General features: G+C 43.3%; 2 protein-coding genes and 1 long non-coding RNA gene across 5 annotated transcripts in view; 1 reads left to right on the top strand and 2 right to left on the bottom strand.

Annotated features, from left to right (window-relative positions):
* cap2 (cyclase associated actin cytoskeleton regulatory protein 2) overlaps nt 1–5,610 on the bottom strand; it is a 22,297-nt gene extending 16,687 nt beyond the window's left edge. Inside the window, exons 1-2 of the mRNA XM_037093035.1 lie at nt 5,386–5,610; nt 1–96 (exon numbers count right to left, since the gene is read on the bottom strand). The exon at nt 1–96 is cut by the window's left edge and continues 26 nt beyond it. Coding sequence (XP_036948930.1) covers nt 1–86 — 86 coding nt within the window. The 5' untranslated portion in view covers nt 87–96; nt 5,386–5,610. The remainder of the gene's footprint in view (nt 97–5,385) is intronic.
* A 3,395-nt stretch (nt 5,611–9,005) lies between these two features.
* LOC119016520 (RNA-binding protein 24) lies at nt 9,006–27,768 on the bottom strand. 3 transcript variants are annotated; one of them, XM_037092391.1, is made up of 8 exons: nt 27,270–27,768; nt 25,296–25,476; nt 25,009–25,112; nt 23,816–23,947; nt 23,489–23,689; nt 18,843–18,966; nt 18,377–18,431; nt 9,036–11,744 (listed from the first exon to the last, which is right to left on the bottom strand). In XM_037092391.1, the coding sequence occupies exons 1-8, from the start codon at nt 27,333–27,335 to the stop codon at nt 11,393–11,395; spliced, it is 1,215 nt and encodes a 404-aa protein (XP_036948286.1). In that variant the 5' UTR covers nt 27,336–27,768; the 3' UTR covers nt 9,036–11,392. The 3 variants fall into 3 exon arrangements, with proteins under 3 accessions (XP_036948287.1, XP_036948288.1, XP_036948286.1); XM_037092392.1 differs by lacking the exons at nt 23,489–23,689; nt 23,816–23,947; nt 25,009–25,112; nt 25,296–25,476; nt 27,270–27,768 and adding an exon at nt 20,114–20,632 and having other exon boundaries at nt 9,006–11,744; XM_037092393.1 differs by lacking the exons at nt 23,489–23,689; nt 23,816–23,947; nt 25,009–25,112; nt 25,296–25,476; nt 27,270–27,768 and adding an exon at nt 19,612–19,794 and having other exon boundaries at nt 9,006–11,744.
* On the top strand, nt 26,588–27,399 carry LOC119016521. The gene is made up of 2 exons (XR_005074180.1): nt 26,588–26,712; nt 27,225–27,399. It is a non-coding gene; the product is annotated as an uncharacterized LOC119016521 (long non-coding RNA).
* Nucleotides 27,769–27,771: the final 3 nt, after the last annotated feature.

The raw sequence follows: 27,771 nt of genomic DNA, 5'->3' as shown, positions 1-27,771 counted from the left end.
CCGTTAGCCATGCCGCTCTGCATGGTGAAGCCCATCTTCTCCAGGCGAGTCACTGCTCGCTCCAGCCGCTCCATTAAACCCTCCATGGTGACAAACCTAGAAACAAGAGCAGGCATGGTTTCTTAGCTTTACCGTGACCTTTTCCAATCTTAGGCCGGCGATCGCTTCATTATCTCAGAGAAACTGAGATCACGACATGGCTACCATTCATCTTTCTCACCCTGCTGCTCCCAGCTTTCAAAAAGCTGGCCCGTGTCGTGACAGAGTGGAACTAAATGTAGCCAGTGCAGTGGCATTTATATAAACATAGTCTCCGTTGGAGCTGCCTGGCCCTCTGCCACAGTCACAACCTCATGAACCTATCACACAATTGGATTAAGGAGGGACAGAGAGCGGAGTCGGGCTGAGAGGAAAGTTTAGAGAATTAAGTGCAGTGGGGAAAAAATGAAAGAAATGCTGGGAAAATACCTGATGAAATACAGCAACTTCAGAGACAGACAAAAAGAAAACATGTTGGCTGTTTGAAAAAAAGTGAAGAAATCAAATGAAACAAAAATGGAAATAATATTTACAGACAAGATGTGAAACCATGAACTTGTGAGAGAATACCCCAAAACATTTTTTTTATTGTAAGTAATTTTTTTTTTTTTTACAGAAATAAGTTTCCTCAACCCGGCTGCTACATTTTTTTGGCACTGTACGCTTCTGCAGAACAAGATTATGCTGAAAGTCAAAGTTTCAGTTTCAGTTTACTGCATTATTCTGATTATTCTGGTTTACGCAGGTTTTTTGCAGCCCATATTTACGGCTTTCATCTTCTTTTTCCATATTTTGGGAATGACGATGTGTGTGACTTTGGGAGTCACTGGCGATCAACTTATACCGTCTTTTAATTGTGGCCGTAACAAGGTCAATTATAGCATGGTAACACATGAAACAGAGTTAAAAATGCACTATTAAATGCAGTATTAAAATGACAACATGACCCAACATGTCAGGCCTCCAGAGTCAATATGTGGTTGTTTGAGACTCACTTTCTGTCGCCCAGTGTTCACTTTTGTGGGTCCCCCCTTCATATGACATCTCCTGCCTTTACCTCTACCCTTTTTTTTTGCCATCAAAAATCAATCACAATGCACAAATGCACGCAAGTGTACACTGGTTACATGGGGATGCGATGGTCTGGTTGCTTATGAGTTCAAACTTCAGGCCTACAGTCCATTCGTTTTTGGATCAGAGTGACTGTATCAGATCACCTGGTCTGACGCTGATGAGGAAAGAGTGACCTCGCTGACCCCGGATATTCCCCCCTGACGACATTTCCACCTGTTAGCACAAACAGCCCAGGTCATTCAGGAATGAGACACTTGGTCAAGTGAATGGTCAAGAGGCGAAAACAAAAATGTTCTGCCACCGTTATTATACAACATACATCACTGTATAGACTGAACCCAGAGGTGCAGACAGTATTGACAGGGTAGACTCATTACCAGCAAGGTAAACAAACCTCCAGCTGTCACTGAACGCCACTGACAAACAATGGAGATGGCTGTACAGAACGTATCGTGTCTCTTTAACACTGACCAGCCATATGCATCACCATGAGGCAATGCGGGCCTGTATCCAGTATTTATTAGTCAACAGTGGAATTCGATCCACTGCGTGTTTACGCAGAGTCCTGCGAGGTAACACGCACTTTCTAATCTGACACCTGCCGCCATCACGCCCAGCACACAATCCGGCGCTGTGAGTTATGGTCCGTCATATTTGCTTTCCGGATGATCTATAAAAGACACAATGGGAATCCACACTAATATGACAGCTATGCCTTCTGGATTGTGCTCCCTGTCTGTAATCTTAACTGAATCTTAAATTATGTCTAGTAATTATGTGCGGTGAGCAGCAAACCCGTCCTGATGGGCGCCATCGAGTCATCTCTCTGGAGAAAAGCTCTCAGCAGCGCCAGATGCCTGTCGCAGCACTCAGCTGCTATTTCTGCTCTCTGGGTCAAAACAACTCTTGGGCAAGACCTGAATCCTGGAGAGCTCAGTGTAGGTGGATCGTGTGCAGCAAGTCACATATAAAGCAACAGAGCCGATGTATAGGCCCTGCTGTTCTACTAAGTGCCATTCTAGTTTTGTATTTTTGTGGTGTACCAAATCATTTTGCCCGCCCCTCAAGGTTGCCCTGTATAAATGAAGCATTAGCCAGACATATCCTGGTGACGAAACCAAAAGAAAAAACATAACAAAAAAGACATGAATTCACAGCTGAATATGTCATTAAATGCACCAAAAATAATAGCAAAGTTAAACTTCATGTTCAATAAATCATCTGCTAGTGGTTTAAAGAGCAGTTATAAGCTTTTGGGTTACCAGGTTGTGGAAAGTCCTCTTTTTAGTTGGTGTTTACTCTTCTGGAACACAACAACTGTCTTTTTCTTAACAGTGTCTGAACCAAAATAAATCTTATAAACCGTATATTGACATCTTCAGACTTGAACGCTATAAGAATACTTTCTCTACAACGTATCATCATATACACTAATAGCAGATCACTTATCTGCTGTTGGTCAATTACAAAGTGAGAAATCTCTGACCCTTCATTAACTTACTAACATATATAACGGAAGACTGGATGACTTTAGTTGTTCTCATGGATGCCTTATAGCTGATCTGTAAAGCACCAGTAAGTATTTGTCCATCATTAATTAAGCTCTTAGTTACAACTTTTGGCTTCTTTATTGTAAAAGGAACTTTGGTTTTAGATAAAAAACTGTGAGCTGAAACATTTAATCAATCGAGTAATCTGTTGGTCTAATCGATTGTTAATTTTAAAGCAAAAGGTGGTGACGTTTGATGGGTCCGGCTTCAGAAATGTGAGGATTTGCTGCTTCTCCTTGTTTCACGTTACTGTTAACTGAATATCCTTAAAGTTTCAAGCCTGACCACAGGCAGCATTATCGATGGGCTTGGTTGGAGAAATCACGATGTTTTGGGGGGCATTTTATGCTGTTTTATATACAAAATGATTGATTCATAGAGAAAATCCCTGACATAATCAATGTATACAGTACTTTGCTTGCAGCATTTAATTCTATACATAAATAGAGAACAAAGAATCGGCAACTGCTTTTGCCCATGTCCAAAACACTTTAATCACTGTCTCGCTTGATAATAACGTTAAACTCTAGTTTAAAAACCATGAGACAGGAACAGTCAGTGTCTGCTCTGATTGTATTGTCAAGCAGCCAAATTCTCCATGGCAATGCAAGGACCCAGCCAATGATGCCCTTTCAGCTTTTCATATACATCACGGAAACTGAAGGGGAACAGCCAGGCTCACCAGCGGTGGCATAAAGACATAAAACAGACAAACAACAAAACGCAGTTGTATCAAGCGGGCTCTTTCTGGATGTTAGCGCCCAGTAGACGAACAGATTGCCCCCCCGTTCCCTGCAGACAGGTGGGCAACTGTCAGCCACATAAAGACCCGACCAACAGCTGAGAAAGCACACATGCTCCTGCTGTGGAAAGATATTACTGACTTCACCCTGACCTGCATGTGTCTCCTGAACCCTCTGGCCTGGTATCTGATCTTTGGGGCTATATCGGGCCACAGTCTGCTGTTTGCTGCTATGGGCCCACTGTAAGATATCCTAAAGTCTTAATGAGCTGTACTGTACATCATGAAGAAAGACAGTCTTTATAACTTACATGAATAAACGTTTTACTGGTAAAGTGTTTACACTGTATATGAGCTGAAAGTATTCAACTATATAAATAGGCTTCATGATCTACTAAATATATCGAGGCTAAGAGTGAATTACCAAAAAAAAGCTATGACATCAGTAAACATTGGCCCAAAGTGGTTGAATAAGACATCAGGCAACACCTGTGATGTGTTTATCCAACAATTATTTTCATTGTGAACCCATCAGCTGTTTGTTCCATAAAACGTTAAAAAAATGAGGAAAATGTCAATCAGTGTCTTCCAAAGATGGCGTCTTGTTTCATCCACAACCCAAAGATATTCAGGTTACTGTCACAGAGGAAGAGAGAAACCAGAAAATATTCACATTTAAGAAGCTGGAACAAGAGAATTGTGACTGTTTGTCCTTTAAATACTACTCAAACCAGTCATCATGCAATATCTGACAACTACTGACTGTCAATCTATCTGACTAATAGATTAAGTGATGCAGATGTAGTGTTTATAGTGATATAGTGAGCCTGTGATCAAAACGTCAAGAATTGCTGAGCCTCAAGCTCTAGCTAGTAGCTGGAACTTTCCATCATGTCTTCAGTTTTTTTCCTCAGCATTAAAGCACTTCCTGTCCATGTCAGCTTAAAAATTGAGCTAAAAAGTGACAGTTGAGTTTAAAGAAACAGTTCACCCCCAAAATATCAACAACAAATAACTGTTATCTACTCAGCCCAACGCCAGTGGAAAGTCTGGTGAAGTAGTCCACAAAACATTTCTGGAGCTTCACAGCAAAACAGCGGTGCAGCATGCTCCTTAAAAACTGAAGCAGATGGGGACTTGATTTGAGGAGACACTTGTTTTAAGCCGCTGAGCTAAAAGCGTTAGCACGCACCCCGTCTGGAGTGGCTGCGTGAGCTTCACAGTGTGAATATTGACATTTCAGATAATTTTGGGATCTTGGGACTTGGGTTACACTGGACAATCTGTCTGGAGCCACTGCACGTTTCTGTGTCTGATCCACCTGCTGCAGCGTTGTTTCGCTGTGAAGCTCCAGAAATGTTTTGTGTCCCACGAAACTTCACCGGACTTCACCTGAGATGATGACTGCGTTGTCATTTTTGGGTGAACTTACCCTTTAAATAATGTTTAACTCATTTTTTAAGCCAACATGGAGGACATGCAAGCTCCAAAAGCTACTAATTGGACCTAGAGGTGGAACTGTTTTGTCCACTTTAGATATCATCTTTTTCTTCTTTTTTTTTTTTAAATTTACATCAACAGGCTGTTAACACTCATCCTGGCTGATCCCAGGTGCCCATCATTCACTCGCTCAACCCAAAGGTGGTCTGATCGCGCTCCATCACGGTAAAAACATGACATGGCAGTGGCGCCGCTGACAGATCTGATGAGTCACGGTCTGCGCCACAATATCACCGGCTGCTCCCAAAAGACAAGAGGAGAAGCTGTCAAAATCCGAACAGCGTTGCTCTTACAGTGCGCCACATCCAATGCCAAGTGTAGTAAAGAAGCATGGCGCACAGGAAGCAGGTGAAAGATGACTGTGTTTGGACATGTCTGCGCGCAGACACCCCCCCCTTCCCCTGCTGCAGGACACCATCGTCTCCGCCCCAGATTAAACTAAACTTGACATTCATTCAAGAAAGTAAAGAAACATCTTACCTCTGTCCCCTGGTCCGCGGTGTATTTTTCTGTTTTGCCTGGGATTGTCAATATTACCCGTGGACGGTCGTGTGTGTGTGTGTGTGTGTGTGTGTGTGTCCCCTCCTGCCTCCCCGCCCCGTCACTCAGCTGCGCTCAGGACCGACGCTCTTTCCGGGATGTCCTAATTAAGAAACAACGTTGAACCTCAGAGAGCCACGCAGGCTGCAGGACCAGGACCGTGACTCAGTGCCGCAGCAGTCTCCTCTCCCTCTGGGACGGACGGACGGGGCTGCTTTGCTCGCAGGCAACATGGCAGCCTCAGACAGCCCCGCTAAAAATAAAACGGGAGTTTGACGCTGTGTTTGACGCTGAGGAGCCAGACCCGAAGCATCATTCTCATCACCCAAGGATGTGAACCGCTGCCATGGTTTGACCCCCCCAAGCTGGAACCCCCCATTCTAACCGCCCACCCCATACACATGAGAGCTGCCATATTATATCAAATGTAAATAGGCTTTTGCACCCTGGATGCTCAACAGGTGCAACCAGTCAACTTTAAAGGGGTGCTCCACCAATTTGGGATTTCTTTCACCGAAGACATGTTTTAAAGAGGTTTGGTTGAAATTGGTCCTGCAGGGGTCAAGATATTTCGATGTTAAGTTCCGACTCTGAGCTCAACCCCCCCAAAAACGCTGAATCCCATAAGTGTCATGTACACAGGTGATGCTGAGAACACCTACCCACCACTGTGTTAAAGGCTTATCTATTAAAAAAAGATCTGAAATGTTGCGCCAACAAATGTGCAATTATGACCAGCTGTTCAAACCTGGATCTAAAATATACAATACAAATGATACAAGTAACAGCAAAAAAAGGGAAAAAAAGAAAAAGAAAACTGTAAAGGAAATGTGTCATTGTGTGTTAGATAATAGACATGATCAACTGGCTTAGAGTACATTAAGGTTTGCAAACATATTAAGATCAAGAGTATAAGGGTGGGAACGTAAGGGCTCAGATGCAAAAACATTACACAACTTTCAAATATGAGATTTATGGCAGTGATCGGTGGTCCACCACTTTCTCAACAGAAATTGACGCCACTGCTCACTCTTACCCATAAGGCAGTTCGATGGCATTTCTTGTCATGCTGCATTCACACAATATCATCAGAGTGGGAAAAGAGTGATATCCTGATGTGTTCATGCATTATTTTCAAAACAGTTATAGTCACTGTTTGGTTCCACACCAGATAACTTTGTGCATTAAGTCCTTATGTACAACAGATGACTGAGGAGTGGAAACCAGGTTGCAGTCCATGGTATCACACACACGTGTGTTGTTCTTTTAAATTAGCAAAATTGATGCTACAAGTGTTTATAGCTGACTTTTGCTGCTATCATTAATTAAGTGTTTTTTAATTCATTCATTCTGCATAACAGGATTTTTAACCCGTATGGGACACAACTTGGCAACCCTAGTTATTACAAGTTATTATCAATCTTATTAGCTAAATTATGAATGACTTATAACTGACCTTAAAGCTTCAGCTGATAATTTACTATCTGTTAACAAACCCATTTGTCATGTCTTATAAATCCTTTATAGAAAGTTCCTTAATAGAAAGTATTACCTAACGATAGAAAGCACCTCCAGAATCATAGAAAACATTACAGAGAATAAAGGGTGCCTCTTCAAAGTCTGATCAGAACTCTACTATAGTTCTACATCAGTTTGAATAAAGTAACTGCTTTATTTTTATTATACCATGAGGTCAGGTGCTATGATAGCTGGTGATTTCACCCACGAGGCCTTGCTGTCTCCATGCTGTGTCATGGTCATCCACCTACAGTATGACCAGGCCAGGTTCATGTTTCACCAGGGACCAAAATACTCCCTGGAGCCGAGCAAAAGACGGCAGAGACACGACAGGCACACTCTTTATGACATTACCTATTGATTAGAGAGCGGTTGAATCATTGATAGGCCGAGTCCTGAGAGACTTTATTATGTGTCTGTCGTATCCATGTAGGCTGTGGGTGTGACTGTAATGTGAGAGTGTTTCACTTAATGTCTTCACAAGATGGCTTCACAGTGAGGAGGAGCAGCGCAGCATCTGGCATGTGTGATGTGTTTGTCACCAGAGAAATAAGACACACTCATTCAGACTCAAGGACACATGCAGCCTGTGGGGGCACAGGGTGTTCAATAATGAATAAGCACATATAAATGAAATAAATAATTATATTAATAGATTGTTATATATAAATGTTACTATATAAATACTTTTAATTAGTTCATGTTTTTTTTTTTTTTTTTTTTGTTTTAACTTTAATTCAAAGGCCTAGTTCCAAAATGGCCTTTTAGGCCCATTCATAAAATACATTTTGTCTCACTGACAGTTTAATTTCATGTCACTTATTATTTCATAACTTGAAATATTTTTTAATGACAGTGGTCCACAATCAGTTGAACATATGCTAGCCTACTTTAATCTGGCAAGCGCAATAATTGTTATCCATTTAGCATCATTAGCTTGAGCAGCAACCTCATTGTTGTCATCTGTCTCCTGCTTTTAATAAACTAGCTGGCTAATGAGAAAGCAGAGCTGTGAGCTTGTTTTACTGAGTTTCAGCAGCTAACATTAGCTGGTTGAAATGCTTAACTTTCCCTTTTTTTAATTTAAAAAATAAAAAAGTGCAACTCTCTTTCTCTGTGGCTTCTCTAGTCAACAGCTAGCTAAACTGCTAACTCTAGCTCTTCAATATGATGCTGAGTAAAGGGCTAATCAAAGAGTACAACCCCACCTAGCATGTAGTTAGCTAGCTATTGGTGGTATTAGCAGCCCAGTTAGGCTTTAAAAAAAAAAAGAAAAGGACATTTTTGTTGCCCTGGCTAACAGGAGCTAACTGGCTAAATCCGGGCTGCTTTTAAGCTTACTAGCTTAAAGACAGTGGGCATGTTGTTGGGCAACCCTTTAATCAATAGTGGGATTATAAAATGTAATTATTAAAAGTGAAAATATAAAATAATAGATAAGTAAGATATCATTTCGATAAAAAATATCTAATAAAATGATGATGAAACATCAAGATTTTCACTACATGATTAATGAATTTTAATGTTATAAATCAAATCTATCTTTAAGACACTTCACTGTGTGTTTTGTTTCTTTCTTGGCAAATAAAATACCTTCAAAATACAAGTGTGGGGACATAGAGGGAGAAAGTCTGTAACCATAACTGCAAAAATAATGCACCAAAAGAACAATTCCATCAACTACTCTGTTTACCAATGAAAATGTAACAAGATGAATGCTGAGCATCTTCCCTGGATTATTGAGATAATATCATGTGTGTATAATTAACACAATATCACTATTTGATTATTTAACATCATAGTTATTGTGAGTATCGAGATATTGTAATACTCCTACAATGAAAATAAGAATTTGCTGATAAGGTAACGTTCAGCCCCCCATTTACCTCCCAACTTCTATACAAAGATGGCGCAGAGGAAAGCTATTGTTATTATATTCATGGGTGTATGTTTAGGAAGATGAATGCATGTGAAGGAAGACCACACAAATGTGTACAGGAGAAGGCTGAACAGATCCTGGTTGTCATGAAAAGAAACGCCACCACGCCTTTTAAATATAGAACATTTTATTCCAATTTTTGAGTAAATGGTGATGAAATTCTGAAGTAAAGGTTTTAATATCAACAGGACCTTTGCATTTAAATAATAACACTTTACATGCCTTCATCCAGTGACAATGGAAAAGCTTCCTTAAAAAGTTTTTTTGTCATTTATTTTTTCATATTTCCCTTGTAAGAAATAGTTCAAGTATAAAAATTCCCAACAGTGTAAAATAGCCCATCTGATGAATATTAAGCAAAAGAAGCACAGCTACTGAAACCTCGACAACGACTATACATTCTAGTGGAGAAAGCAGCATTTTCGCTTGTTTTTTGTGAAAATTCTTATTATTTTTTTTCCTCTCATCTAAACACAGAAGAGGCAGAGTACGATATGCATGCAAACAGGCCTGCATTTAAATAAAGTTTCTTCCCTACAAAAGGCATAAAGGCATTAAGCTAATATGTAATGTCTTGTTTTAAAGAATCAAAAAAAAAAAAACAAAAAAAAAACAAAATAAAAGTACAGTGCACATAACAGTATCTTAAATAACTCCTACATCAACATTTTTGGTTGAGTATGTTAATAATAATAATTATAATAATATTATTACTAAAACTAATCAATAACTTATATATGCCTTGAGATGAGTACATGATATTAATACAGTACCGCCGCTAAGTCTCTACTCTCAGAGCGTCAACATAGTCAACCCTCAAAAATAAATATCTTAAATAGTATTTCTCTCTCTTTTTTTTTCAGCTTTTTTTTTTCTTCTCTCTTAAATAGCAGTAAAAATGTAAGGCACACAGACCAACATAACGTCAAAGAGTCAGACCCCCGTCCTCTCCACCCCACCTGGTGTTCTTGACAGACATGAGGCAGGCCAGTTGTTGGGGTGGCTTTGGTGAAAATGTGAGCGTGTGTGTGTGTGAGTGTGTGTGTGTGTGTGTTTGCGAGTGTGTACCTGACACCAGACTACAGCAGCACAGAGGTGGAAGTGCTGACAGCTGCAGGGCTGAATGACTGGGGGGGGGCTGGGGGGGCTCTGCTGTGGGGCTCTGTGTCGGGTAGAGGGGTGTGAAGTTGGTTCCCAAATGGGCCCGGCCGGGGATTAAAATGTGACAGCTCAACAAACGAGCACAAGTGATGCGTTCTTTCCAGAGTGATCTGTCTGTGTGGCGCTGGAGCGGCTCTGTCCACCCCCACCAGCAGCTGCTCTCTCTCCCTCTTTCTCTCTCTCTTTCTTTCTTTCTTTCTTTCTCTTTTCCTTTCTCTCCATCCCAGAGCCACAGAGAAACACAACTGTGCTGCCTTTGTGACTGCTATGTGTGCAACTCTGGATGCATGTGTACGGTGTACGTGTGTGAGTGAAACATGTGGAAAAAGCAACTGATTTACTGTTTCTCATTGTCTGAAGCCACGCTCAACCTCTCTCCTTTTGTCAGTGCGTTTGTTTTGTTTGCCAAGTCCCTCTTTAGTCCAAGAATCAAGTCAGAGTTGATGACATTTTCAGTTTTTTGTTTCTTTTCTTTGTTGTTTTGTCTCCTGGTGATTTGTTCGCTTTGCATAGGTCAAGAGGTCGAGACACAGAGTAAAAAAAAAAAAAAAAAAAAGGGACATTCAGCATCAGGAAGATAAAAAGGTAGTTCTTCAAATATGTGTGACACGACGAGTTACGACTCTTCGACTTCCTGACAGTGGTCACATAATAATAGCCAACACGTTGGAAACGGTTCCATTTCCCTGATTATCAGAAAATATTAACTCCAAAAAATGCACTTGAAAAGACAAAAAAAGAACAAGATGAGCCCCCAATGTGTAACGATAACAATAATAAATATAAATGTTATGAGGGCATCAAATCACTGAAAACACTTGTGAAAAAACCACAAGTGGAAAAAAAAAGAGAACAGTTTCCTAAACTAACGTTAAAGACAGCAATAGGACTTAAAGGCTTAGTTCAACACCTATACCAACCACAGGGATTAGTTCCTGCATTTCTTCTCTAGAAATAAGTACTCTACTACAATGATAATAGTAATGATAATAATAATTATAGTAATAACAACAATAATAATCATAAATCACTTTCCATTATTTGTTCTGCGACTTTTTTTCATTTTTCTCGTTTTTTGGTTGAAGCACAGCAAGTTGGAAAGTTACTGTAAAAAGTTTCCACCTCACCATCATCATCACTACCACCACCATCACCACCACCATCATCATCATCATCACCTTTTAAAGCAACTCTGCCTCTGAGTCGATGACACGCCCACCCTTAAGGCCACTCCCTCTTCCGTTTCCTCCGCTGCTCCCTCTCGTGACCAATCAGCTGTGGCCGGGGGCGGCCCTCCTCGCTCTGCATGTCCAGTGGTTGCAGTGGCTGCTATTGCATGCGGTCAGCTTGCAGCTGCTGAGGCTGGTACTGACCGAAGGCTGCGGCTGCGGCTGCGGCTGAGCCCGGGGCAGCGGTGGCTAAAGGCTGCTGGACTGCATAGCCATAGCCGGCGGTCGCCACATAGCCTGCGGCGGCGGGGGATGCAGCGTAGGGATATTGCTCGTACGCAGCGGCGGCGGCGGCGCTGGCTGCGGCTGCAGAGTACTGCGCGTAGGCAGCTCCGGTGTAGTCGATGTAGGGGGAGGAAGCAGTGGCAGGTGCAGTGGCTGCAGGCTGCACATGAGGGATGACCACACTAGGCTGTACGAAGGCCTGAGGGTACACGTAGTGCGCTGGGATGCTGTGAAACAAACACACACGTGGCAGGTTAGTTCGATTCACCCAGTCTGGGAGTGACAGCACCCACCCTAAAACCCAAACTCCATCACACTGCGGCCAAGCGCCCTCCCACCACCCAGCCCCAGTCCAGTCCACCAGTCAAGAACACCAAGGAAACGCCTGCTAGTAGGGATTAGAACAATATAGGGTTGCCAAAATAGAAATCTCGCTGTGAAAAGAAGACTGGAAGGTGAGGAGAACTTTTCAACTCAAATCTAGCGGGAAAAAAAAAGAGTCACATTTGGAGGAGGTGATGATTTCATGTTCTTGACGGGACACAACGTGAGAGCACGGGTTTCATATTTTCTGTTTTGGTCAGTTTAGAGGTTGTGTTCATGGAGACAGAACTTCAGAGAAGCAGAGGGAGTGCGAGATGAAAAGAAAGAGATGGGAATCTGTAACCTGCAGCTCACTTGACCGTCACATGCAGATTTGGCCCTGGTGCCGTCCCCTTGCCTGCTGCAGGGGAGGAGAGGGAGGGGAGGCTTACAGTGCCGGGGGCAGGGCGGGAGGGGTGAGGACAGAGGAGATGAGCCCAGGGAAGCATTGTGAAAATGTCACTGCCACTTTGACAGCTGGACAGTTTTCAAAAAGGGACGCTGCTGGCCATTTCCCCCTCTGTGTTGGGACAAAGAGCCGGGGAGGCAGAGGGGGGAGCCGGGACTAGGCTCCGCACCCAGAGGGATGTTTCGATTAAATAAACAATTATGAACAATGAGCACATTCTGCCCTCCATGACATAGCCTTATCCCTCCTGCCTCCCCCCCCAAGGCTCTATAAGGACTGGAAACTCAGTCGGAAAGCAAGCGCAAGGGGAGCTTTTGAAATTTACTCTACCGGATCAGAGAAGTGTCAACTTTTGGCTGTAGGTGGAAGCAAGTGGAAAAAAAACTGTGTGCATTTGAGTTTTTTATGTCCTGAAAAGACAACCTCCCCCCACTTCTGAGATAAAAGAAGAGTCAAATTAAATTTCACTTTAATCCAAATGGTATGAGAAGCATCAGACTCAACAGTTCTCCAACAACCGCTGACTGTAGGTGAGTTTGAACGAAGGTGGCTCAAAAAAAATCTGTCGAGAGAAAATCAAGGAAACCAAATATGATCAGCCGAGTCTGCGTAAATGAACATCAGGTGGTGTTTTTTTCTTTTTATTTATTCATCTATTTTTTTATAGCCTGGATCGGGTGAGATGAGAGGAGCTGCAGAAAATGTCACAGGTCGAAAGCCAGGATCTATCGTGGCAACCCTATTGTCAGCACTCCATTCTCCAATCCAACCCACATCTCAACCGAAAACAGTGCGCCAGGAGAAAAACAGGAAAAACAAAACAAGAGCAAGGCGTCAGAGAGGGAGAAATATGTAAAAATAGACCACCTCGACCAGACGGGTCACAGAAACGACGGCAACAAGGGCACAGCACAGTCACTCGACCAAAGACACAAAAGGAAAGAAAAGGGAAGGTGTAAACTGAGTAAATGCAGAGGGTGGGTTTGGCTTCGGCAACACTAAGACGTACACAGGTTAGACCAATTCATGAAGGCCGTTTACTCTCCCTCAAAACATCATCATGTGACGCTAAAAGTCCCTTGGCGCTAATGAGACTCAGCAGGGTGAGGCATGTTTCCAGGATGTTTTCCGCGGACGCCATCTTTGAAACCTGCTGCATAAGAAACTCCCCTCACAAAACCAGTGGAGAGACATTTCCTGTCTGTTATCCGAACTCAGAGGTGAAATCACGGAATAATTCATGACCAGCGGGAAAGGGAGGGAAACTCCACTGACTGGCCATTATCCAATATCTAATAAAAGACTAATATTAGCCTGATTGGTCCAACGCCAGTACAACTGCAACTGCACCGCACATGGCGGCACATTGTCTGGGTTTTCCCACACAAATATAACTCAGGTATAACGGCATCTCTGAATTTACTTAGACTTTACGGTACTGATTTAAAGGGCAAGTTCATAATCACACATGTAAGTGTTTCTAGGTCTTGGGGAGCACTACTGCAAATGTGCGTATGATGTAAATGCACCAAATATATTCATATCACCTCTTTCATTCCAGGCTTTCTTTTCCCATTTTCAAATTCTGGTGCCAACATTACCCACTATGCAATTTAGCCACTGAGTGACATCACTGGAGGCAATTTATCAGATTACACGCAGCTTCCTCTGGAGCCGGAAAAGGCTTCATACTGCTTTTTTTCCCACACGTGCATTAGTACACCTAAAGACCTCTAAACACGCTTTAATGTGAAAATGGTACTTGAGTTATCTTAACATACATGCCGTTGAGGTTTTCTTAGGCCAGTCGGATTTCTGACAGAAAAACTTGAGTATTCATAAAGAAATTAGGCCTTAAAGGGGATTTCTACGCATCAGAGTCTGTTTATAAGGTGCGGGGAGTACGACCGCAAATGCAAGAACATTGTAAATTCTCCAGAGGGAGCTAACAAAAGTCTGTTGGGTCCGAAGACTACAAGTTTTGAAAATGAAAAGACTCTTGGATTTAGAAAGAATGGTTGCTTGCTTCTCATCTCTGCTAGAGGCTTAGCGGCTCGAGGCTACAGTACATCAGCCGCTGCTAGCATTAGGCACCTTTGAAAAGTTTGCCATCGGGTGCATTTTGGGAACTGTAGGCCCAAGGTTTTTAAAAAGGGAGAAGAACATGTGGGATAAAAACAGATATCTGCTTCTGCTGCATCAAATCTGATGTATGTTTTTTTTTTTTTTTTAATCTGTCCACTGAGTCAGACGCTGTCAACGACACAGTGCAACAGAGCTGCTTGAGAACCATTTTAAGGTCTTTCAATCAGTCTGAAGTGGACGTTACTCCACATGAGTGACATTCAAGAAGCATCTGACTCTTGGTTGCGCCATTTTTAACAGGGGCTACTGTACTTGATTGAGTGCTGAGGCTGCAGCTCAGACAGTAACTATTTTTTGACCGTCTAGCATTTTCTTCTTCCAGCGGTATGTCACCGTCTCCTCTGCTCTTGAAACCTAACTCCTCGCTCAGTGCTTTTCTGGGTGTTACTTTACTGTCTCCGATCCCCCATGGACACTGTATATACGTGATGGTCGGGTAGACAAACCCACACACACACACACACACACACACACACACACACACACACACACACTACACAAATGCACAAGCAGACACGCATGTGGCAGAAGCAGAGGGTTTGTTTTAGCTATGGGAAGCAAGGCGAGCTGACCCAATTAAAATGGCCTCCCGTCAAAAACCTCTTTTCCCTGGAGGTCATCATAAAATAAGAAAATCAAACAAATAACATTCAGCACGCATTTTGTGAAGCCACACTGGTACCTATAGTGTCTTTGCTGGAATGCCGCACTCATGCAACCCAGCAGTCATTAAAGTTCACGGCTAAATAAAGGTTCCCTGCCATCGCGCATGCCGCCTGCCGAGGGAGAGCAAACGTACACTGAGGTGAGAGGATCTGATGTGTTTGTGCAGCGCGAAAGTGTGAGAGGTTGTTGGCGGTGCACAAAAGAGTTTCTCACGAGACATCTGTTGTTGCGACAACCGTGATCATTTCGTCACTTATCTTATGTTATGTTATTATGACCGAAACGCGGATGGACCTGGTGTGAAGTTTAATCTGAAGTCCAACGAGACTTGAGTCGTAATGCACAAGTGGAAAGCTGCTTGGATCATGTTTGTTTGTGTATAAGAGTTAAATTTTTTTTTTTTTTTTTTTTTTTTATCAATGACACAATTAACAACAAAGTAAAAAACTAATTAAAGCTGTAATTGAGATTACAAAGGAGCTTTATGACCATAATTTGTTTGCTGGCTTCTTCTCCTTCTTGGGTGAGAGTTATAATATTTATGGTGCTAGTGCTGTTTGACTTAAATAATTTTACCTGATGAAGAACATTGGTTACTAAAATGAGTATATGTGACCAGAAGCTGTGGTTCCTTCCTTTAGTAGTTTTTTGTTCCCTTTTCTTTCTTTTTGTTGTTAAAGGCACTTTTTGGGTACTTTTTCTGTTTCCAAATCAAAGGTCTTCGAGCAGGGTGGCCAAACTTGAAACCAAAACTTACATTTGGTGCCTGGGCCAAAAGAAAATACCTTTTGTATTGTTTTGTTACGTCAAGATGCAACATGGAACACTGTCAAATCTGACAAACTAACTCCACCTTAAAAAAGAAACCCAGGAAACCGAGGACTTCAAACTTGCCAATTAAAGTAGACTAATGGTATTAAGTTGTTAAAACGTTTTAGCTCGTACAACTTAAATTCAATATTCCACTTGACTTCGTAATTCTGAGGTAATTGGTTTACTGACTTGTGAACTCTCAAAATCCCAAGCTCCTTCCACTGACTGTCTCCCATTGCGATGCGTCACTCTGCCCCCGCTTTATCAGATTATGAAAAGTAATTAATAAGAAGGGAGATCAGACTTGGCCAGACAAATGTGTTTTACCTCACGGAAAATGTAACAAAATTCTTATAATTTAACTTGACTGCATTTCATTTAAAATGATTTCAGCTGGAAAACGTCTGGCGGGCCAATTTGAATCTACCGACGGACAGACTTTGGCTCATGGGCTCCACTTCGGGCAGCCCTCGCATTTAGGATGCCGTTTATACTGATAAGGAGGCAAGTTCATGATTTATGATTTTGGGACCCGGTTGGAGTTCCTCTCACAAAACAGCGTTCACTTTAAAACTTGAATCAAGTAGACCGGGTTGTTTTTTTACTGGTCAGTCCGGACTGTCACATTGATCAACGCTCAAACTCGGTTAAAAATTAACTAACTGCCCATTTTCTCTGCAGCATCCACATTCAAATTGTGAAAGACAAACTGACCGATGATAGAGACGTACGGATGCGGACGTGGGGAGGCTTTACGTGTATGTGGCCCTTTAAACACCCACCCTGACCCTGTTTAAATGGCCCCCTGCTCTGTGCTTAGATGACAGAGACACTCTCGCACCATCACCAGACCCCCCCCAACACACACACACACACACACACACACACACACACACACACACACACACACACACACTGAGCTTCATGCGACTGCAGTGTCAGCATTCGGGGCTTTGTGTGGCACAATGGGCGCGCTTGTTTTCCTTAACACCACGAGCCCATGTGACGAAAGCTCGCTCGCTCCAAGAGAATGAGAGAGAGAGAAAGAGAAAGAGAGAGGGAGAGAGAAAGAGAGAGAGAGAGAGAGACATCCAGACATTTGTTTGTGTCACACTGGAGACTTTGGTGAGCTGAGCTGAAAATGAGCGTGCATGTGAACGGACAAAGCGCACATACGAACACAATGAGAGCACACACTCATATGTACCAACACAACCAGGCCAACACACATATTTCCATAACCGATAGGCTTGTCATTCATTCGTAATACGTACACATACACATTTCTGATTGGTAAATGGCGCTACGTGACCACAAGCCTCGCATGTGTGGTGCAGAGAAGAGCAAAGACAAAGAGAGAGAGAGAGAGACTGAAAGAAAGACAGGAGAGAGAGAGAGAGAGAGAGAGAGAGAGAGAGAGAGAGAGAGAGAGACACTTTCATTGTGAATTTGTTGCTGCTATGTTGTGTTAAGTGGAGAAACTGCTAGTAACACCAGGAAGATGCTATAAGCACACACAAGCAGTGATGGGTTGTGTTATTTCGAGGTGATAATGTGAGGGATGGGAGTAAAAAATAAATAAATAAATAAATAAATAAAACCACACAGAAAATCCACCACTCACTCCAACAAGACATCCAAAAAAACACATAAAACAGCACATCCTGTTAAAAAAAAAAAAAAAAAAGGTCAACCACAAGCTAAAAGCAATTAAAAAAAATGAAATCAAAACAAAAAAAAACTTTGCTCATCGTTGGCAAAGTTGACACGCTTCCACAAAAAAAAGGAAACACCCCAAAGAATTCAATCAATCCAGCTTTTTTTTTTTTTTTGGTCATTGAAGTAAGACAGCACACGGTTTAGCTAACAACACCACTTCATAACCGCACACAAAGCTCTAAGTTCTATTCAAATAAAATAAAAATAAAATAAAATAAAACAAGAGGTCAAAACCCACGTACATGCATCTATAATCACCATTTCTGAGAGCTTGTTTTTGTGCGTTTGAGTCTACGGGTAATTCCTTTTCTCTGATCTGTGATTACGTTCGCAGAACTATTCCGCAAACCATCACAGTTAGCTTAACCGAGAGCGAGCCTGTCGGACCAGAGAAAGATAGATAAAATTGAGTCAGGCTGGAGGTTTCCATCATTGTCCACTCAGCACAAACACACACACACACACACACACACACACGTATGTATGTATACACACTCACACACATTTTTACAGCCTAGTTTGACTGGCTGATTGGCGGACAGTGATGAAGGGCAAAGCTAAGACTTAACGTCCACCTCTGATTATCAGCCATCAATCAGGTTTGGGGAGAAAAAAGGCAAACATCAGTCTCACAGTATGAATTCTCACACATTAAACTGCGAAGAGATCACATTAAAACATGAACGCTTTAGTCTCTACGTCACAAATTTCCTCTAAAACACATGTGGACTCATCGGTACTTACCCATAAGGCCTCTGGATGAACGCAGGATGAATCTGGGGAACGCCAAAGGTAAAGCCTGCAAAAGCAAGTGGATTCGTTTGTTTAAAAAGCCCAAATGTGCTGTCTCAGTAACATCGGCAGAGTGTTCACGACATCTTAGCCTCCTGACATGTTCTGACATCGGCTCGAAAAAAACAAGAGAACCCTGAGGTGAAAACCAGGGAAGGATTGGCTTGAATTTCTTGTTTCTTGCTGCTTTGCCAAAAAAAAAAAAAAAAAAAAAAAACCCAACTAAACATTCCCAAAACAAACACTGTGGGAACAAAGACAGTTGCCACTGGCAATTCAAACATCTGCTTTATCCATGTTGTAGACTCTCTTTGAGCAACTGTGTCTTCTCGCGTCTCACTCCAACTTTTGATGACGAGGAACAAACAGAAGAAGTAAAGCAGGTGAAGCGTATCCTGACGTGTAAATCCGTCCTTACCTGGCTGCATCACCCGAGGCTTGGCCCCCAGGTAGGCCAGGTTGACGTTGGCCTTCCTGCCGTCGATGATTGGGTTGGGGTCCTTGCAGGCTCGGTCCGCGGCCGAGCGGTCCGCCATCGTCACCTGGCAGCACAGGGAGAAGACACGCAGGGGATGAGGTGAAATGTGGACAGCTGAAACGGTTCCCGCTCAAACAATCACGTGTTGGCGGAGGGCACAAGATTGTGGGTAGCAGTGGTGTGGGGTGTAGGAAGTGTGTCAGCATGTCAGTCCCCCTCCTGTGTGTCTCTGCTCGTGTGGCCTTCACTTGCAGCGAGCTTTGGCCCTCACGCAGATGTGCTGAGGCTATGAACCCGAACATGGCTCCATTATCTCTTCCAACTCTATCACTCCCCTCAGCCTTCACCTCTCTTTTCTTATTCTCACCGAATTAGCAGAAAGACCGAGTTTTGAAAGGAAAATAAAGACAAAGGAGGTGATGTGACACCGCTTCGACAATAAAGAGAGGACTGAAGCCAAAGTTGGAGTTGAATCTCAGTGTTTAAGTGTCAGGAAAGTTAGCTTTCACGTGAAAATCCTGATATATTTGCATATCAAGGATGACTGCAGCTTTACATCATCCGAAGTGTGACTCCTCACTCATCGAGAGGCCAGACGAGGTCTCTTCTTTAAGCAAAACTGTACATTCATAATCTAAGTCCACCTGTTAAACGCGAATGTATGAATGAATCAAATCACTAAAATAAAATTTAAAAAAAAAACCCTAACCCTGAAACGTCCTTTGTCAGGTATTTCATGACAAGTGGGAGCGGAACTATTTGCCCACGCCGTCTTGGTGGAACTTGTAAACAGCTTCTGGGGATGATGAAACCAGCGTGACCGCGGAGTGAAACTGCTCTGTAATATCAAGACATCATCATCATCATCACTGTGAGGTTGTTTTTTTTTGGTTGTTTTTTTCTTCCCTACCACCCCCCTCCGCCTCCGCCTCAGCCAACCAGAGCTGTCAGTGTGTGAAGGGCCAGGCTCGCTCTCTCAAACGTGTCAGGGCGCATACCACAGCGCGACAAGTTGCTGGAGATTGCGACACATTTCAACTTATCAGGACATAAACATCCCGCGGCCGCAGGTACGTTAAAGCCACCGGGCCGCGGCGTCGTGGCGGCTGCGCGCTTTAACGGGGGCGCGTAAAAAAGGAGGAACTTTCTCCCCTGCGTGCGTAAAAAAGTGCAAAGCCAAGTGTTCGGATGCGTTGAGGGGGGATACTTACGAATCCATAACCCCGAGACTTGCCGGTCTGCCTGTCGGTGATGACCACCGCTTCTTCGATCTCGCCAAACACCTCGAAATATTTCCTGAGACTTGAATCCGTGGTGTGGTAGGGAAGCCCCCCGACGAAAATCTTTGTATAGGTCGTGTCCTTTTGCGTGGTGTGCATCGTTAGTGCAAAGTACAATAAATATGAACCAACAAAAAAAAAAAGAAGAAGAGGGAAATAGTGCAATGTCTCCTTATCGGCGATTCTTTGGATGAAACGAGAGAGAGAGAGAGAAAAAAAAAAGAGAGAGAGAGAGAAATCAGCTGGCTCTGTCACTGTTTGTCAGAAGAGAAGAAAAAACAAAACAAAACAAAACAAAAAAACTCGACAAAAATGAAGCCTGGAGGTAGATTTTTCTTCCGACAGTAAAGAGGGCTGTTATATGGAGCGGATTGTCCCAGAGAGACCATCAGGTGTTTCCAGCTCTTCTTGGTTACTCTGCTGTCTAACTAAATAGGTTTGGGACCCATTCCTAAAAGCGCTGCCTCCTAACTCCACCCAGCGCTTTTTTCTTTTTCAGTCCGGATCTCTGCCCGCCCACCAGCGCGCACCAACAGCTGGGAAACCGGCGTTATGTGTGTGTGTGTGTGTGCGTGCGCGCGCACGTGCATGTGTGCGTGCATGTGTGTGTGTGTGTGTGTGAAACACTGGAGCTCCTGCGCGGCAAAGATCCGGACTGTCTTTACTGGATTTACTTAATTAACCATCAGGGGCCATCGGAACCTGATGCCACCGATGCCGGGGACAAAGACACTCGCCAACGAAACGAAGAGATTGATTTTCACCCGACTTACTAATTAATATCTGTTGGCTTTTGGTCTTTTCTCTCAGGTTTGGACTGTTTTTTTTCCTCCCCCTGTCCTGTCTCTCTGTGGGCTCCCTGCAGGAGCAGCCGGTCAGATGGAGGACGCAGCTCGGGGGACGAACAGCAGCAGCAGCAGCAGCAGCAGCAGCAGGCAGACAGGTGCAGCTTTGAGGCTCCGCTGGAAGGATCAGCCTTCAGGACACATGTGGGGGGAGCTGACAGAGTTCTGGCAACTCCCCGTGTCCGTGCAGGCAGCCATAAAGCACGAAAGAGTGGCGAAACCATGGGTTTCCCTCCGGATGTCTGCTTTGTCCTTCACTTTAAGGTTTTGAAAAATCATACCTGCCAAATTTCTATCAAATGAGATAAATACATTTTTTTTTCTAGAGATAAAACGTCCTTTCTAATTCACCCCTTATTACCTTAAATAGATCATGATCCTATTTCAATAACCGGATCCAGTGCGCCATAGAATTACGCACAGCTTTTATGATGACAGAACATGGAGTCAAAGTCAGAGATCAATTCAATCAAGAGTGTCGGAACATGAATGATTAAAATGACTCGTGACGCTGCCCTGCTGGATGGATGGATGGATGGACGGATGGATAGATGGATGGATGGACGGATGGATGGATGGATGGATGGATGGATGGATGGATGGATGGACGGATGGATGGATGGATGGATGGATGGATGGATGGCTGTCCCTTTTCAACAGCCGGGACGAGTAACGTGAGAGGGAACTCTGCTGTTAATCATTCATGGCGGCTCCGGCGTCCCATGAGCGCGTCCTACATGCAGCAGCCACACCGTGAGATCACACATAGTACTTATTTGTTTTCCTTTACTTTTTTTTTCTTTTTTTCTTTAGTTTACTGCCAATCAAATCAAGTCACGTTGTTCCCCCAAGTTCGATTTTCAGCCGTCAGTGGAGAAATGTTTGGCTGAGTAACTGTCCCCCTCCCTTCCTGGGGACTGACTGGTAAAAACTACAACCAGGATCTTTATTCTTGGAGAGAGAAGTGCGCGCTGTCACATCCACCAGACTTAAGATCATAAAGAAATGCAACCTGATAGAGCGTCTTTCTTTCTTTCTCTCTGCGGTGTCTCTGTCTCTCTCACTGTTTTATTCATGCAGCCACACGCGCTTTAAAGTCCGAGTGGAGTCGTGAAAAAAAAAAAAAAGAAGGGGGGGGGGGACCAGTGTCGAGTTTCCCAGGCTCAACAATGGGGATCCGGTCAGGTTGCGTCCAATTGTTGCTTTCTGCTCGTGTGCGACATGCTGACTGGGTCTGAATCCTCTTAAACTTTTTTACAACAGGGGGCCTTGGACACACACATAATCATATTTAGATTTTCAGATGTACTCAGTGGATGTGTGTGTGTGTGTGTGTGTGTGCAGCGATCACCAGAGACATTATGTTATAAATGTGGTTCTCATCTGAGCTGAAGCCCTCTCTCTAAACTCAGATCGGTTTACACGTGCTCCGCTGTCACAACTTCAGATCCTACTGGGATTCTTTTTTGAGTTAAAAGACAAAAGCTGTAGAGTTTACTGAACCTGACACAGTGCTACAGCAGCACCTGTCAGGCAGGGGAAAAAAAGGTCAAAGGTCACCCGCAACAGCTGAATACTCACAGCTCAGTCACAATGAGGTCGCACTCAACCACCTTAAAAGCTCTCAGAACGCATCCCAAAGTTAAAACTGCGCCTAGTTAATGAGTTAATCTCCTAAATATTGAAGGTTTCCACAATCCTGATGAATGACTGAGCGCCCACAGACAACACATTGGGGGGAAAACATAGGGAACTTTATTGATCAAGTGTTTGAACACAAGGCACTTCTTCACATGCTGCCATACTCCTGACGCCTCGTCTCACAGATGACTTCGGGGAGCCGCGACACGACTTTTAACCCGCTGAAACAGCGCCATCTTTCGCCCGACAGGACAACTGCACAAAGTACAACATGCACATGCAAGAGTAGAAAACTGACACAGTTCAATGTGAAGGACAAATCGCATTCAAATCCACCTTCTGTCTTGGCGACATCATTAAGTCTTGGTCGTGTTTTATTAAAGCATTCACACTGAGACAAGAAATTAAGAAATCCTAAATTACAACAGTTTACTTTATTCCAAAACAACCACGTGCTGTGTTTAGATCTTCACATCGTTCTTCAGGCCTCCGTTTGTGCAAAAAGAAGACGTTTGGCTCCCTCTGTTACTGCTGAGTCATGGCTCATTTGTGTCATGAATTAAAACATCTCATCTTTGTCGTCTGCGTGCTGAAAGCTAGAATCACTCTCCAGCTGATCGCTCCTGAGCTCCTCCGCCTGGGTCAACTTGTCCTCCTTCTCCTCCTCCTCCTCCTCCTCATCTTCACCATCCTCACTCCCACTCTCTGCACCTCCCCCTCCGCCCTCTCCTCTCACTCCTCCCTCCACGCTCCCTCCGCTCCCGTCCACTCGGCCCGTTTGTTTCCCACTCTCCCCGCCGTCACCTGCCGCCTCTCTCACCTGCTCGCCGCCCTCGGCCTCCTCCCGTACAACCTGGCTGCGAGGCGGCGGATCCGGGCGGTCCGGGGTGAGAGGGTGCTGCATCGGCCCCACGGGGGTGACGGCCGCGTCCTCAGTCTCCTGTGTGCCGGAGGCGCGGGCGGGGCTACGAAAACGGGCCGACTTTGCCCTCAAACGCGACTTGAGCTCGTCTTCCCTTAACTAAGAGAGAGAGAGAGCAGGGAGCAGGTAAAAAAAAACAAAAAACCCAGTAGATTAAAAGGTGAGAGGGAGAGGGAGGGGAAGAGCTGAGGTGTTCAGGTACATAAACACACAGAAACACTGCACCTTGCGTCTCTCCTCAACAAGTCGTATCTTCTCCTCAATCTTTTCTCTGCTGGGGAGACTTTGCATCTTATCGGCCTTCAGGGACTCCAGTCGTGCCGGAGGTCTTCGCCTGACTCCCTCTCTGTCATCCAGCTGACAGACACACACACACACACACACACACACACACACACACAGAGGGAGACAGAGCACAGACAATCACAATGCTGCAGGTGACTGAACGTTTACTGAAACTGACTGACCTGTAAGAGACAATATAGCAACTCAAATCAACGTCCTGTACAAATCCGCATTAAATGAATTTGTTAGAATCTTTCCATTTTACTTTCCAGATGTGTGTTCTTTCACGACAGCATTATGTGTTAGCCACTGGCCGACCGAGTCAGAGACCAACGCTCATGTCTTTTTCTCGCTTCAGAACACCATATTCTTTTTTTTCTTAACGTTTTAACATTTGGAACTGTCGTAGCAGAAAAGGCACTCTGAAATGATGCTAACGTCGCTCTGTGTCTGCTGGATGTGTAAATAAGCAACTATGATAATAATTTAGTGTCCTGTTAATTCATTTTTGATGACCTTAAGAATCCAAAAAATAACCCCCAACTCCAAGGTTTAAATAAAGGTGTAGTCGGATATACGGCTGTGGCTCAGGGGTAGAGCCAGCGTCGTGGTTCGATTCCCCTGGTCTGCATGTTGAAGTGTCCTTGGGCAAGATACTGAACCCCATGGGCTGGTCGGCACTTTGCAGGGCAGCCACCACCATCAGCGTACGTGTGAATTACTTTTAAGTCGCTTTATACAAAAGCGCCCGGTAAATGTACATCTACAGATACATTCGAGTTCTGAGCTTGAACACTAACAATGGTGACGTAATAAAATCACATTATTTGTATATTCCTCATTTTTGAAGGAATACCTTGATATCAGTAGTTTCATGGATGACTATGGTGCTTTGAAAATATATATAAACACAAGGAAAATAAAACTAAGTCATTTTTTTTAACATTCAGAAAAATGTTATGCAATTTTTAAGATAACGTTTAATATCTCAATATCCAAAATGTATTTCATAGTCTAGACTGATATCCCAACTCTGTTCTACAGATCTATTCAAGTGTAACACAACCTGCTGACCTGGTTGATAAGTGGTGTTTGCATGTTTCACTGTTGTTCAGCGAGCACCGGTTACTCACCATGATGCTGTAGGCCTCTCCAGCAGCACTGCCCCTCTGCCCCACTGGTATGATGCCCTCGTTCAGCAGCTCCTCCAGGATCTTACTGGAGTGCTGGCGCAGGCCTCAGAGACGGACGAAACAGTAACACTTTAGGTTGCGTGCATTGTATTCTCTCCACAATAGAATCATAGAACAGAATAGAATCACTTTATTGATCCCAGACTGGGAAATTAGTTTGTTATTATTATTATTTCTACAATGTGACGCAGGCTGATTTATTCAGCACGTTCGTGGCAAACACTCACCGTCTTCTGCAACTCTGTCTGCCTCACTTTCTCCGACGCGAGAGAGGGGAGGAAGTTTTCTGGGCAGCGCTCCAGGTAAGACAGGGAGCTCCCTGTTCTCCTCCATCACCACCCCGCTGTCCGCGGTGCCCTTTGACACGGCCGAGTCGCCGCGACCATCCAGTTTGCTTCCCGTCTCATCCTGCCAACACAGAGACACAATATGAGCGCAGAAACGTGCCGCAAGACACTTTTCATCACCTCACCCCATTCTGTGTCCCGGACATGGCGCTGTCATGGTGACGTCTGCGTGTTGACACACTGTCATGAGCACAGTAGCTCAGGAACAGTAATGATAAACAGCACAAGTTACATCATCTCAGAGTTCGAAAACTAAGCAGTGTACAGCGAAGCAGCGTGTTCAGTGAGCTGTGGAAAAAACAGAAACTTGTTTTATGCCTCTTCATCTTTCTACTGCATTTCAGTTCACTACATTAATCTTACAAAGGTGGTCACTTTTCAGACCAGGTTTTCCATACAAAGCACCACTATGATCATGTTTATATACAAATATCATCTTCTTATATCCTCTATTGGGATGCAACTGGGATGTAACTAAACTACAAGACAGTATATGCGGTTGACTAGCGACAACATTAACATGTGGCTCACATATCAAGAAAACAGAAAATACTTTTCTTGTAGAGCCATCAAATCTTAAACAAATTGCAATACCTTAAAGTAATGCAATACAATAATTTCTTGGCAATGATCCTCTGCGATATCTCGATTATATCTTTATAGTTATAGTTATATCATTATAGTTGAGGTAGAACAATAAGGGGTTCAGATTCAAGTACATTTTACTGACAATCCACACAACATTTATTTGTAATAAGGGTAAATTAGCTGCCTTTTAAAGGTGCTTTTTGAAAGAAAAGCTGATTTTTGGGTCTCATCAAAAACTGACGCTCTGGGATGGTGGCCGACTCGTCCTACAATCCCAAAACTTCCAAGAACTGGGAATGACTCAATAATGAACTTTTCTTTGAAACAGCACCTTTAAGCATTGTGTAATGCATTATATCAAAGGTTCTACGAAGTTTAAAAACCTCCTTTGAAAGGGTCTTACTTTTAAACAAAGGTAAGAATTCAGGGATGTTGCTCATCTATCAAAAGCTCCTAAAATCCCTAAAATCTTAAATCATAACATCTAACTATATTGTTATGCAATACTTTATTTGTATTTGAATGATCCTTTGAAAATGCCCTTGAAATATTTCAATTATATCATATTTCGGACATTGTAAGGTAAAATAATTAAGGGATTCAGGTTCTGTGTGTGCATGATGGACACTTTGTAACTGCTTTTACTTTTAATCTTTTACTCTCACTAACACTATTACCAGTCAAATTGTGTGCATGAGTTCTTATGAATGTAAGTGTTTTCCAACATGTAATATTATGCATTTTCTTTTACATGTAACATACTATATAATTTTATAGTGAAGTGCACAGAATCTCACTGGTTGACGTGCACATTAAATCAAGATGAGGCACATTGAGCTGACAACATACAGGTTTACTTTTAATAAAATATTATGATATTGTGATATTTTTCACTTTGGTAAATTAGATAAATACCTCTACCACCAAGTGTTTTTTTTTTAACCTTGTTACAAGTTGTATTTTGATGATTTACTTTAGACACAGTGACTCAGTTGTCAGTTACAAAAACTTCAAGTAGTTCAAATCTTCTTCTCAAGACACAAGATTTACTGGCACACAGATTTCGGCGTAACACCTGTAGCTAGCTTTTCGCCCAAAAGTGTTAGCTCTAGCTACCTGCAACACGTTGACGCCAAAAAGTAGTTAGTAGTAGTCTAGTCTAGTCCATTGACACTAGGATCGTTTTTATTTTTAAAACTAATTTTAAACTCCTCTCCACAGTTTCAGCCCTCTGAAAAGTGGCGGGTTGTGACAGACGGAGCCTACCTCGTCCTCCTTCACCTCTTCCGGTCCCAACGGTTGGACCGCGTTTACAGAGCTGCCGCATCCCATATTCACCTGACGGCTACGGTGTGAAATAAGTCCATAAAGGTGATAAATGTCTGCTTTGATTACACCTCGGTGTGTTTTATCTCTGTCATCTGACCCGTGTCGCCTCGCATTCCTTCAGACGGACATGTCTCCATGGACCCGTTGCGTTGCTAACGGCCGTTGCTACAATAAATGTGACCCGGTTAAAGAGGTGACACCCAGGAACAAGCTGCGGGTGTCAAGAGGCAGGACACAACAAAACACCGTGACCAGATGTGTTACTGACACTGTGGCCTTCAGTCTCTTATCAGGTCATTAAAAGGACTGTCAAACACAAAGAATGTAGCCAAGAGGTCATGCTGAGGCCAGACCCCCCTCCCTACACATGCCCCAACTCTAGTATATTTTATTATATCTGCAAAAGTGTCTACTAAATTCCCCAAATGTAAATTAGTTT

The sequence above is a fragment of the Acanthopagrus latus genome, chromosome 3 (assembly GCF_904848185.1).
Source record: "Acanthopagrus latus isolate v.2019 chromosome 3, fAcaLat1.1, whole genome shotgun sequence".
Taxonomy (NCBI): domain Eukaryota; kingdom Metazoa; phylum Chordata; class Actinopteri; order Spariformes; family Sparidae; genus Acanthopagrus; species Acanthopagrus latus.
Note: the sequence above shows the minus strand (reverse complement) of the source record. Positions and strands in the feature narration are given on the sequence as shown.

Coding starts and splice junctions, on each gene's coding strand:
- LOC119016520 (XM_037092391.1), bottom strand. CDS start 27,335: ATGGGATGCGGCAGCTCTGTAAACGCGGTCCAACCGTTGGGACCGGAA. Junction 23,690..23,815: donor TTGTTGAGGAGAGACGCAAG/GTGCAGTGTTTC, acceptor TCTCTCTCTTAG/TTAAGGGAAGACGAGCTCAA. Junction 18,967..23,488: donor AGGCCGAGGGCGGCGAGCAG/GTGAGAGAGGCG, acceptor CTGTGCTGCCAG/GTGACGATGGCGGACCGCTC.